At 38.6% G+C, this 13,323-nt stretch overlaps 2 protein-coding genes across 2 annotated transcripts; both read right to left on the bottom strand.

Moving 5' to 3' along the window:
- Nucleotides 1-1,813: 1,813 nt before the first annotated feature.
- On the bottom strand, nt 1,814-9,811 carry LOC114378263 (protein usf-like). Its single transcript, XM_028336830.1, has 5 exons — nt 9,753-9,811; nt 9,538-9,635; nt 9,385-9,416; nt 8,083-8,274; nt 1,814-2,023 (listed from the first exon to the last, which is right to left on the bottom strand). The coding sequence occupies exons 1-5, from the start codon at nt 9,794-9,796 to the stop codon at nt 1,814-1,816; spliced, it is 576 nt and encodes a 191-aa protein (XP_028192631.1). The 5' UTR covers nt 9,797-9,811.
- A 2,567-nt stretch (nt 9,812-12,378) lies between these two features.
- On the bottom strand, nt 12,379-13,167 carry LOC114380346. Its single transcript, XM_028339349.1, has 2 exons — nt 12,811-13,167; nt 12,379-12,717 (listed from the first exon to the last, which is right to left on the bottom strand). The coding sequence occupies exons 1-2, from the start codon at nt 13,165-13,167 to the stop codon at nt 12,379-12,381; spliced, it is 696 nt and encodes a 231-aa protein (XP_028195150.1).
- Nucleotides 13,168-13,323: the final 156 nt, after the last annotated feature.

Raw genomic sequence — 13,323 nt, 5'->3', positions numbered from 1 at the left:
CGCCAAGGGATATTGTGGATAGGTTAGAGTTTTCGGAAGGCTTGTAAAAATAATTTAGAGAGAAAATAATAATTTGAGGGTTTTAGACGGCACAAACAAATTTGCTTTAGTTTTAAAAGTTGAAAAACTTAACTAGTTCAAAGAAAAAGTTGAAAGACAAAAATCACATACAACCCAAACTAATAGATAAAAATGCAATTAAGTCATTGTAATAAGGTACCATAAACCTGTTTTCGAATCCATGCTGTTTCTTGTGCTTGTGTCTATTTGTTTGTTTGAATTTCTATTGGTATACAAGATACTACGGATAAAAGTATAATGAATTTATAAAGTATATTTAATCATTTATCATTAAAATAAAGAAACTAAGACTTTATTTATACTCGACGTGTACTACGTTATTATTGCAAATACATATTTTAAATTAAATTAAAAAAAAGATCGATTTGTCATTATTATACATAAAGAGATTGGTCGGATTGTAGCTATTTAAGCTTTATATTTTATATTAGTCCTTTCTCACGTGATCGTTTTCTTCAAAGCCTTCAGATCCATGACACTAGCACTGCGTTCACACTTCACGCAGGCACAATAAAAAGCTAAAGTATCCACCAAAACTGTCTTTCTTCTTCTAAGTGCAATTAAATATGGAGATAATCAAATCAAATTTGACTACAATTTTTGTTTCCTAAGCTGTTTGAGAAGCCAAAATAATTGGTTCGTTGCGTAGTTATGTCACATCAAACTGAACCAGCTTATACATCTTCTAAGACGAATACAATAAATAAATTAACCAAAGGTGGACCTAAGAATAATTAAGATAAGCTCTTTGCAATAGACCGTGAACCCCGTGGCTCACTAGCACATGTGAACTATTCGATTCATACACGATCATCTCATCTCTTAAGATAATATTATTATAATATAAAGTCAAATTGCACCAAGGTTTATAAGGAAAGTGCAACATTAATCAGCTTAAACAAACAACTTCCATACTTATGAAATAAGAGTGAAGACCAATGTTGTTTGGTAAAGAGATATAAAGTTGATTTGTTGATTGGAAAAAGATGAAGGCAGAAGGGAGAGAGGAGATCCAAGTAATATTTCTAACAAAAATTAATAAATTAACATTTACCGAAAAAAAAAGTGATTTCCTACAATGTCAAAGTGTCCGCATATCTTAATATAGTAAACAGAGAGTTTTCACAAGCTATCCATCCATATTTTGACTTTGATGTTTGTTTATTCTATCTCTACCACAAGTTTGATTTGGCAGAAGGATTGATAAATAATACTTAAACTCAAATTTCTAACTAAAAACAAATTGCATAGAAAAAGACAGACAAATATGAATGGAATCATAAATCCGATGAGTTGTTGAAATATGCAAATCTTAAATCGTGTCCAAACCCATTCCAGTACTATTGACACCTGTCCAACACTCCTTGTATCATTAGCTTTGATTCAATTGCCATTTCAACAAAAAATTGTCAGTTTTTGCACGCATAAAAGCAAGACAAAAACTAGATCATAAAATGGAGAAATGATACCAATAAAGAAAGACCATATTTACTTATAAGGGTGTATGTATCCCACCCATAAGTAAATGATACCATACTATAGACAAACTAAAATCGTTTCAAAATTATTCCCAAGTCAAATTCCTCAAGTGTGTATGTATCCACCCATAAGGAAACAAAGCACCATATTTAGAGTTTATGGGGCCATTAAGAGTTATACTAAACTACTAATCAAAGATAGAATTAGAAGTATATCATGCTATCATACCATTGAGGCATTGTTAATAAATTATTTAGCTGGATAAATAATGTGTCATCCATGACTGAAAGCGAGACAATGCGAGCTGAACTGCGGCTTCGTCTTCGTCGGGCATTCCTATGCTCTTCCTCCTCTTGATTCCTTCTGGAGACCTGTGCATGAATGCATGTCCATTGCCAGGATATATGTGTATCTCATGTGGAAAACCAGATGTTTTCAGCTTCTCCTCCAAGGCCTTGGCAGTCTGAGACATCTAACAATATTCAAACATGATACTTGTTGTAACAATAAGTTATGACAAACCGAAAAAATTATTGGCTGAGTCGCAGACAATGTCGCTTTCTTTAAGACGTTTTGTGACACTGTAAAAAATTGTGCAAGCAGACTATCAACCACGAAGTTCTCAGGATAAAACAGCCCATATTACTGTATAAGATTCCCATTGCACTGAGAGAACCTTTCTAGAATTACACCTTCTTGTATGACTTGAAAAATCACTCTAAAACCACCTAAAAATATGACTTGAAAATCACTCTAACAGCTAATCGAAAATATGACTTGAAAAGTCACTCTAATAGCCAACCGAAAAATATGACTTGAAAAATCACTATTATAGCCAACTGAAAATATGACTTGAAAAATCACTCTTATAGTCAATCGAAAATATGACTTGAAAAGTCACTCTTATAGCTAACCGAAAATATGACTAAAAAAGTCACTATTATAGCCAAGCGAAAATATGATTTGAAAAGTCACTATTATAACTAATAAAAAATATGACTTGAAAAGTCACTTTTATAGCCAACCGAAAATATGACTTGAAAAGTCACTCTTATAGCCAACCAAAAATATGATTTAAAAAGTCACTATTATAGTCAACTAAAATTTTAGAGTGACAGAAAGAAAGAGGGAGAAGTTTGCCGAAAATGCATCGGCTGAAATATGAGAGGGAGAAAGAAAAGTTGAGGAAATGCTTCTCAAATGAGACAAGAAAAAATGAAAAAAGAGACTTTCTATATATAGGGAGTGAAACACTATTCAAGTGTTTATCTTGAACGATATGAGACTTGAAGCCTTTTTTTTCTCCATTTTTTTTTAAACTTTCATCCATATTCTTCTTTGTTCTAACAATAACGCATGAAGTAAAGAATTTGGAGACTCAAAACATCAACAAGTGTTCTCACCCACTTCCCTTCCCCATTTACAAACAAATATTTTCTAGTTAAAATGTCAGATGATGGAACTGTTGTAGCAGTTAAATGATGCAACTAGCCTGAAAATTTACATTGAGTGATGCCATATAAAACTTAAAGGAGAAAATAAGGTATTGCTTCAAGAGAATATAAAACTTAAAAGTTAAGGTTTTAGTTGTATTACCAAAGCAACCAAATTAACATTTATAGCATTTTACATCTTATGTGCATTGGCGGCATAAGAATGACAAAAAGGTTAAAGCCTAATAGGTTTTGTTTCTTTAAGAGGTAAAATTCTAGGGTCACAAGGTGGGGAAATTCATGGCCAGTAGACATCGAAGTTTTGTCCTTTATAAGATACCTCATGGGGAGAAATTGGACTGTGTATCATAAAAGCTTCAAGACTACCTCAACATTACTTAGGGTATGCTTTGCTTGCATAGGGAAGCAAAAATTTCCCAAATATCGCTTCAATTAAGCTTTATTTAGAATTGATTTTACGTTACACTACCCAAACAAACAACTTTAAAATCATTTATCTACAGTCTAAGCCAATCAATCACTAGGCTATAGATGTCCTTTCTTCCTATTTATTTTCTTAACCATAAAGCATATAATGATTTTCATTTCTCATTTACAACCCTCCATCATTAAGTTTTCTAGTAAGCACACACCATCTTTCACTATTAGAAAATACACTTTCATTGTCGATTATTTAGAACATTCTACATCGGTTTTAAAATCGATGTTGAAAGTGACGATGTTGAATGTATGAATGTTAACATCGATTTTGGAGAACCGATGTTAACATACATATAACAATGTCGGTTCTCTAAATAACCGATGTTAAACACAATGAACAACAACAAAAAAAGTGTACGCATGATGAACGTTAATATCGGTTTTCAAGTAAAACCGATGTTAATATATGTCTTTAACATCGGTTTTGCTAGAAAACCGATGTCAACGTTGATGATGCATACACTTATTTGGTGTAGTTCTTTGTGTATAACATCGGTTAATTATAAATAACCGATGTTAATATTCAAATATTCACATCTGTTATTTATAACTAACCGATGTTAATGTACACTAGTTGACATCGGTTATTTACAGATAACCGATGTTAAAATACAAACGCTGACATCGGTTATACACAAAAAACCGATGTTAATATACAAACGTTAACATCGGTTTTCTATTATAACCGATGTTGGTTATTATATTAACATCGGTTTTTGTTAATAATCGATGTTGTTTTCAAATTTTTTTTTATATATACTTTCTGTTTTTACAGTAAACCCAAAATTGTACCTGCCAAATGCAATTTCAGGAGGCCTAATTCACAACAAATAAACATTTTATTCTGCTTTCAAGCAGTTTTAATGATAATAAACATCAAATAATTGATTTATATATTATAAAGAACAATCAACAAATGAATTCAATGTTCATGTTACATAGAAAATGTCAAAAATGTTAAAAAATATCCCTAAATCCTAGGCCTGATCTCTAACTCAGAGATAAAACTGTGCCCACTGGATCCACAATGCTTTTAATCTCTCAGGCTCCAATGGTCTAGGGTCGTTAAAATACTGCATGATTAAATAAATCATATTAAGTTAATAATGTAATACAAATTATAAATAAATCGATTTTGTTTGAAATAAACTTACCGCTTCCCAATTATTTCTAAAAGTTCCTAAAATGATGGTGGACATCCAGTGCATGACATAGTAGCCGCACTCAGTAGTTACTTTTTGTCTATTACACTAAATACATAATGAAATTTGGATATTAATTAAACAACTAGTGTATAGACACATAAAGAAATATATATAAGTGGAAGTTTTATGTAAATGACGTACCTTGACGACAATACACCTAGCATGAGCCTTTGATTTAGGCTGTGGAGCATCATCAAGACCCTTGATAACATTATTCCATATGAGTAACAATTAAAAACTGGTGTTGTACGTTGAGGTATTACAATGAAAATGTATTGAAAAGAACACTAACCTATTAATAATCCCCTTAAGGTAGTTATCTGGCCTGTTATGCAATGAACAAAACCAGACAACTAAGTGTTCCTTGGGCAGAATGACCACCATCTGCCAATGTCCGCTACAGTGGAACCTAAAATGGGTTAGTACATTAGTAAACATTAATTAAATTTTTTTATTTTGTGACTTACCCATTTAGGTAGGCTCCAACATACACATCGCGTTGTGAACTCTGCATCCAACTCTTTATGTAACTTTCAGATTCAAATTGCGATTGCCCAGACCTCTGAATGGACTGAGGCTCGAAGAATCCATAGATATCAAAATTCCTCGCTCGCATACATGTTTCAGTGAGATGCCTGTTTATGTTAAGTCAAAGTTAAATATTTATGAATTGAAAGCCATAACTTAGGTAAATAAAAGCCTTTTATATAAAGACTTACAGAATCCACAACTGTAACACTGATATGCTGAGACATTGACCACCGTGTGTGATTTCGGAGAGGTCTTTGTGCTTTATGTACAGGGGAAAATCTGGATTAACGACCCCAAACATGGTGGCATCCCATCTAACCTGATAAGGCCTCAAGAAAAGCTCTAGGATGGTCAATGTCATCAGATAAAGCGGATTATCGACCTCCGGATCGGGCTTCGGAGGTGGTTTTGGCGGAGACACAACTACATGTTCATGAAACAAAGTTAAATAGCCAAATTTGAGGCACGCTTAATGAATTAATTTAAAAAGAAGAAACATATATTAATGACAATAAGTACCTGGTGTGATAAAGACTTGACCAGATGTGTCGGCCAAGCAAGGAAGGTGTGAAGTGTCTGCCCCACTAAGGAAACCTCATCAGTGGGTACAGGAACTGGAGCATCTGCATCTTTAACCTCGTCCACACTCACCTTTACTTGGTCAGGCAACAAAGGAGTGTTATGAACAAGAGTGGATCCCTCATAAACTCTCCCCACGACAACCAGGCGGGCAGGATCTGCTTCTATGTACAAGTCGCACCTGTTAGAGTCACCCGTCTCAGGATCGTTTCCTAAGGGATCAACACAACTCCCCTTTGTGCTCACCCGAGGACCGGAGGGACCAGGACCAACTAGAGGCTCAGGAGGTCCCTGAGATTTCATCTGTGACTGAAGTTGGCTGAAGGATGCCATGACCTGCCTCGTCACTTTCTCTGTGATGGACTCCTCTAGCTGGTCCCTGATCTGCTGAGTCAGCTGCTGTAATTCGTCAGGAGGCAGGGATGAAGCGCTGTGGGACGTCTGTGGAGCCGATCCAAAGTATTGCTTGATGGTGACACCGGCTCTAGCAGCACGGACACGTCCAAGGTGCTCTGGACGTCCAATATCAGTGGCCAGAACATCCTGACGTCCATGGGGGATGAACGATCCCTATGTGGCCTGCTCCTCAAACGAATCCTGCACAGAAAACACACAGTGGTACATGACATTCTCAAAATATTCAAACATAATTGTAATGTTTAGTTGAAAATGACTTACAATTTTCTGAGCGATTTCCTTTGCGGCCTCAGTCGTCATCTCCCATGTCTTCTTCGTGCGGGCAACTTCCACTTCACGTGGCATCTGACCGGGGATGGAGGGTCGATGACGCCATCAACGCTTCCTGACTGTGCAGCTTCCTACAGCTTCTTCTTGGTCTTCTCAGCCAGAAGTTTCTGCTCCAAATAATCATAACCCCCACGAGACAAAACGTGGGGGGCAGTATTCTGCTTCTGGATGGCCTGTGCCTTGATGCGCACATCCTGGAAAAATTAAACAATAATGTTTGAAATGGGTAGAATGAAGTATAACAACATCATGTTTAATATGAAAAACAACTTAAATGGCAAAGGAACATATCTCCCAAGAAGGGTCTCTGCGAGTCTGGCAAAATTGGGCCCACTTTTCCTTGTTGATGTCGTATTTGTCACAGACAGTGTCCTCGACACCGTCCTGATCGGCTGCAAGGGCCCATTTCCTCGTGAGGTCTGATTTAAACTGCCTCCATTTCTCCCCCACGGTCTGTAGTAACTTCCTTTTCGTCCTACTGTCAAAAGCCTTTGGGATATCAAATTCTGCCTGACAACATGAAACAAAGTTTATTTGTTACAATAATGAAATTTTTTGGCTATTAATTACACACAATCAAATAAGAAAAGAGAAATACCTGAATACCCTCCCAAATCAGGTCCTTCTGAGCAGTAGGGACCTCATTCCAGTTCTCGTAGGTGATGTCCACCTTATCACGTGCCACAATCCCCAAATATGTTCTTAATTTCTTCTTGTGGGGACCGTCGGCCTTCCTTGTAGCAGGATCAACATGCACCACTGGTCTCTCAACACCAGGTGGTCTAGTGGACAACGATCATAGACGTGAGGCTTTGCGTGTCCGCTTCACGGCAAACGTCGAAGCCGATGCGTCCGAAGTAGGAGGAGGAGGAGAAGGAGAAGGAGGAGGAGGAGGAGTAGTGGAGGCAGGTGGAGAACCCATGATCTTTTATACAATAACATACAAAATTGGATTAATGAAAAGAGGATCAGTCATAAGTTTTTTTTGGAAGGCAAAAGTATAATATTATTAAACAAAACCCCACCACATAAGGAGACAAGACAAATTAACCAAAGGAATCTGAAAGATAGGTAGTTGTGCTTTTTAATTGTGATTTCATCCATGTTTTTTTAAAATAACCGATGTTACCATCAACTACGTAACATCGGTTTTAATAAAACCAATGTTAACATCGACTTGATAACATCGGTTTTTACAAAACCGATGTTAACAACGGCATACTAACATCGGTTTTTCCAAAACCGATGTTAACTAAGTCTACTTATTTACAAAAATGCCACCGCGCTTTTTTTAACATCGGTTTTGGAATAACCGATGTTAAAGGTCCGATGTAGAAAGCACTTTTTTAAGTAGTGTTTGTAAAATCAAGAGTCCCTCTGCATATTAATCCTCACCAAAAGCAACTACATGTATGCTTTAGAAGGTAGGCAGCTCCCTTCCAGGAAAAAAAACAATGATATTTACTTGGAAAACAAGCCAGCTTAAAAAAGGAACAACAATGTGTGTTGCAAACATATTCTCATACTGTAACATTTGAAAATCCAGCAAAATTATCCAGCTCTCCAAAGTGGGCCTGAATAGGAGCCTTGGCTTGGGCAGGGTCTGCAAGCTCAGAAGAAGGAACTCCATAAAAAGCTACAGCAGCATCAACATTTGGAACCAAGACTGAGCTTGTAACAGAGAGAGCACCCCCCATACAAAATCCAGTAACACCAACCTGATGCAATTAAAGATAAATTCACAATTTGTTTAACCAGTGACTTATCTCAAATTTAAGCAAAATGGTATTTTTAAATTTAGAAAGTATTTAAAAAAAACAAAACAGAAAGAACAGAACAACCAGATTCAATATTATGCATCACTTTTGGCATGTTAATTCATGAGAAATAAAGGACCTAAATTATATGATTCGAATCAGAATTAATTCCCATGCTCTTTTACTTTCAAACTACATTAATAAGCACACTGTTGACAAACAAATCATGTCATGAGAAACAATATAACACACAAAAGCACATCAAAATTATGCACTGTGTGAAATGTTATAAAAATGCCTGTAAAATAATTCCCATCTAATTATATGAATCAATTCATTGTCATGATCATAATGCAAAATTTTCTGAAAAAAAATGAAAGGAAGATGTTTCCCAAGTACGATAAGTGTTTGGTTGAGCCTATCTTGACTCACTAGATTAAAATTCTAAAATATTTGCACCCCAAATTTTTGGAACAAAAATAAGAAGCAACATAGACATGATAATAAGGCTTTATCCGACTCGATAGCACCAGGCTTGGTCAATTTTAAAATTACCAGGAATTGTTGGATTTTCAACTTTTCATGGTGAATGCCTATGTATGGGAAAATCAATATGACGGGTAACATGTGTTTGCAACCTATGATTTGTAATGGAAAGTTTTTGATTTTCATAGGGAAGTCTTTTCATGATTTCCACCCTCAACTCTCAATTAAGCTATCTAATTATTTTAATGTTAAAAGGGGTTTGATGAAAAACTTATAAAATACAGTCCTCGTACCAAAGCAACAGTATAAATGTATTGTATTAGCTTATTCTATCATGCCTAATGCAGAGTATCAAACCCTCAAGCTAACTTACCTAATCTTAAGCAAAGGCTAGTTTATGCCTTCATATTCATGGGTTGATAAAACACAAAAAAACCTTCTGCAATCACAGAATGGTGATAAAAAGTAAAAACAAAACGATTCTTCAGACGCGGGTCAATATATAAGAATGTGACAGTAAAGTTAAGAGGGAGGCTAAAAATAAATCAATTTTTTTATCTTGACAACACATGATCAGGAACAAACCTTCTTTGAACCATTTGCCTTAAGCCAGTTAACTGGAAGCACTGATATCTTTTACAGCACCTTGCCAATCAAGACCATCAAACAAATGTTGTGCTTCTGCAACATCCAGACCAACCTTTCCTCTGTAGAGACTGGGCAAAAAAGCCAGTTAACTGGAAGCACTGATATCTTTTACAACACCTTGCCAATCAAGACCATCAAACAAATGTTGTGCTTCTGCAACATCCAGACCAACCTTTCCTCTGTAGAGACTGGGCAAAAAAGGCAAAATCCCATAAAAAATCTGAATACAGCATATGCTACTAGTGCATAATACAAAGACCAAAGATTAAGAGATTTTAGTTGGCAACTGGTAACAGATATCTTACTCTGGAATAAGAGCTTTATATCCACAACCAAGTTGAGAAATCATCACAGCATGATTTTTAATTTCAAAGTCCACACCCCACCACTCCTAAATCACAACAATTCTGATAGCACCAACAGTGGAGAGAACATGGAAGACATCGCGTTGGCACCAGAAGAAACACATAAAGAAAGGCCAAAGAGGAATACCACGCAACCCAAATACCTAGACAATTACGTATGAAGTTGCATGCATCCATTAGTGGGATTAGCATGGCCGTTAGTTAGTTACAGGCCGTTAGTTTGTTGTAACAGCACTGTAAAGTAGGTATGCACCATAGCAGTACGAGCACAATTGTATATAAAGGGTTTGCCTGCATGAATTAAACGTAGAGAATATTCAGAGAAAAAGTTTAGTTTAGTAGGAGGGACCTTGACCTCGAACCAAGACATTCCATCTTCTTCCTCTTGCTCTCAACAACTGGTCTGACCTGCCCTTTTCCATGGCAGAGCATGGAACCCGCCGCACCACCACAGATCGCCTCGAGGAGGCCATTGCTGCCCTCACCGAGAAACATTCTGACTTGGCCAACAAGTTTGAGGCCATGTGCGAGCGTCTCTCTCACATGTCTTCCACTACGCCACCGCCTCCTTAGGTCCCTCGGCCACCGGTCAAGCTTGACCTTTCGCGTTTTGACGGTCATGACCCGCTTGGATGGATCTTCAAAATCTCCCAGTCTTTCGACTACCAAGGAACTCCAGAAGAGGATCGTATCATGGTAGCTTCCTTCTACCTTGATGGTCCTGCACTCAGCTGGTTTCAGTGGATGTTCAGGAACGGAGTTATCACTTCGTGGCCAGCTCTCCTCCAAGCAATCGAATCTCGCTTCGCCCCCTCAATCTACGATGACCCACACGGAGCTTTGTTCAAGTTGATTCAACAAGGTACAGTAACAGAGTACCTAACAGAATTTGAAAAGCTAGCAAATCATATCACCGGATTGTCACCATCGGTTCTCCTCAACTATTTCATCTCTGGCCTGAGTCCCTAAATACGTCGTGAGGTACAAGCTTTCCAACATGTATCTTTACCTAAACCTACAGCTCTTGCTCGTCTTCAGGAAGACAAAATTAACGATCGCCGGAAACACATCCGGTCCTCATTTGGCCACCCACCACCAAATAACCCCACCCCCTCTAACCCTCACACTACCCAGACAGCTCAACCGAAACCCCCTTTCCTCCAAAGAACCCAAGAAGACATGGCCTACAGGCGCGAAATAGGCCTGTGTTATAATTGTGATGAAAAATGGAGCTCATCCCATCGTTGTAAAGGGCGAGTTCTCTTCTTTATCACAGAGTTTGATGAGTCTCCACCATCAGAGATGATCACAGTAGAACCCTCAAACCCTTCCGTGACCGAACCCGACCCAATCATAGATGATCCCAGCCAGCTTTTCGACCCAACTTCGCTTCAACCTTATATAAGTCTCCATGCCATGGCTGGCGTGCCGGCCACGGACACCTTCAGATTATATGGGCTTATCAACAACACTCGCGTCACCATACTAGTGGACAGTGGCAGCACTCATAACTTTGTTCAACCCGATGTTGCGAAGTTCCTCAATCTACCCATGCAAGATATGACGCCTCTCAGAGTGATGGTAGGCAATGGCTCCATTTTGGACTGTCGGCAACTGTGCCCTGATACCAAGATACTCATCCAAGATCACACCTTCGTCGTCACCTTGCGCGTCTTGCCATTAAGTGGAGCCGACGTCGTTTTGGGTGTGGAATGGTTACGTATGTTAGGCCCAGTCGTTACTGACTACACCGCTTTTACTATGCAGTTCACCTTTTTTGGTAGGCCAATTTAATCTCCATGTTGACGTTCAAGTGGACACCAACCCAATCTCGGCCTATCAGGTGAAGCGCTTGATCACCATTAACTCCACTTCGGGTTTATTTCACTTATCCCTTCTACCTATCCCTCAACCCGAAACAGCCAGTGACCCACCTCACCCCATTCCCGCCATTGATGAGCTTCTGCTCAAATATCAATCACTGTTTAACCAGCCCTCAAGCCTTCCTTCCCCTCGCCAACATGCCCAGTATGGTGCTCCTGTAATTCCCTTCATATGAGTCTTCGTCGTCAGCCACCGGGAGGCACGAGAGAACGTCTCCTCGTACGCATCATCAGTGACGCATTGATGCACACTCGGAAAGTGCTCATAGATTCAGCACTACAAAAAAAAATTAGGTTATCATAACATAAAAACATGTTTACATCATAATTCAATGTAACATATTACGAACACAAAATTTACCTGTAATAAAGTAAGGCACCCCCCAATCTGCCCTGTCGTGGTCCTAGAAGCTTCATCTAACTGGTCATACATATGAACCAAGGTCGCAGCTCCCCAGACATAGCCCCCACTCTGACCCAGGTCACGAAAAGCCTCTAGATGCACCACATGAACATATGTTGCACTCTTGTTAGAAAAAAATAGTGCAACCGACCAGGTGCATGAGATAAGCACGAGCTGCTACAATCCATCGTCGTGCCTGGCATCTCATCTCATAGATCTCCCGAACCCATGAGAGGCGTACATATGCCCTACGCGCTCGTACTGTCTCGGCTCTAGCCTCCTAATCGAACACCTCGAACAATTCCATCAACAAAAATATTGTCTCGTCCACGGAAAGAGCCTCGAAGTTGTGGAAGGCGCCACTGATAGGGAGATGGAGGAGTGACGACACATCATCTAGTGTGATTGTCAACTCTCCTGCTGGAAGGTGGAAGGTGTTGGTCTCCCTGTGCCACATCTCCACAAATGTGGATATAAGTCCAAGATCGCCAGTTACAACTAAACATCCGATCAATGAACTTAATCTTGTGGCGGCAACCAGCCCTTTAATCTCAGGCACTAGCCTCCCAATTAACGCCACCTTCCTCCCGTGTGACACCAAATTCGGCTCAGGATGCTCCTGAATTGAAGTACAAATCATTCCAAATACACAAATATAAAAAAAAGTTAATGGCAAACAAATCAAGAAGAAAAAATTAACAAATTATAATACCTGTCCAGTCCAAATGGCATGTGCGACATGCTCCGCAAATGAAGTAAGAACTGATGGGTCACGGGGCCCACCAGGGAATCCCTCATCAGCATGTGACCCCTCAACACCATCACGACCTAAGTCCTCTGCAATAGTCGCATCTACGTCCGCAGTCATTTGAGGTGCATCTTCACTCATTTGAGGAACATCGTCAACCATATGAGGGACATCCTCAGTCATTTGAGGAACATCCTCCGCCATATGAGGAACATCCTTAGTCACCTGAGGAACACCCTCATCAACTGCAATATGTTCATCTTGTCTACCTCGCCCTATAACTCTAGCTAAAGCACGACCTAAACCTCGTGTTCTAACCATGATCTACAAATAATGAAGAACACATATTTTTTTGGGTCAAATAAACTATTCATATAATTAAAAACCTACATATATTTACATAAATCTTCAGTCTTACGTTATAAACCCTAATCACACTACCCTAAGCATTGTTGACTACCCTAAACTAAACCCTAC

Source organism: Glycine soja, chromosome 12, assembly GCF_004193775.1.
Source record: "Glycine soja cultivar W05 chromosome 12, ASM419377v2, whole genome shotgun sequence".
NCBI classification, from domain to species: Eukaryota; Viridiplantae; Streptophyta; class Magnoliopsida; order Fabales; family Fabaceae; genus Glycine; species Glycine soja.
The sequence above is the reverse complement of the archived record's forward strand: the minus strand, read 5'-3'. Positions and strand labels throughout refer to the sequence as shown.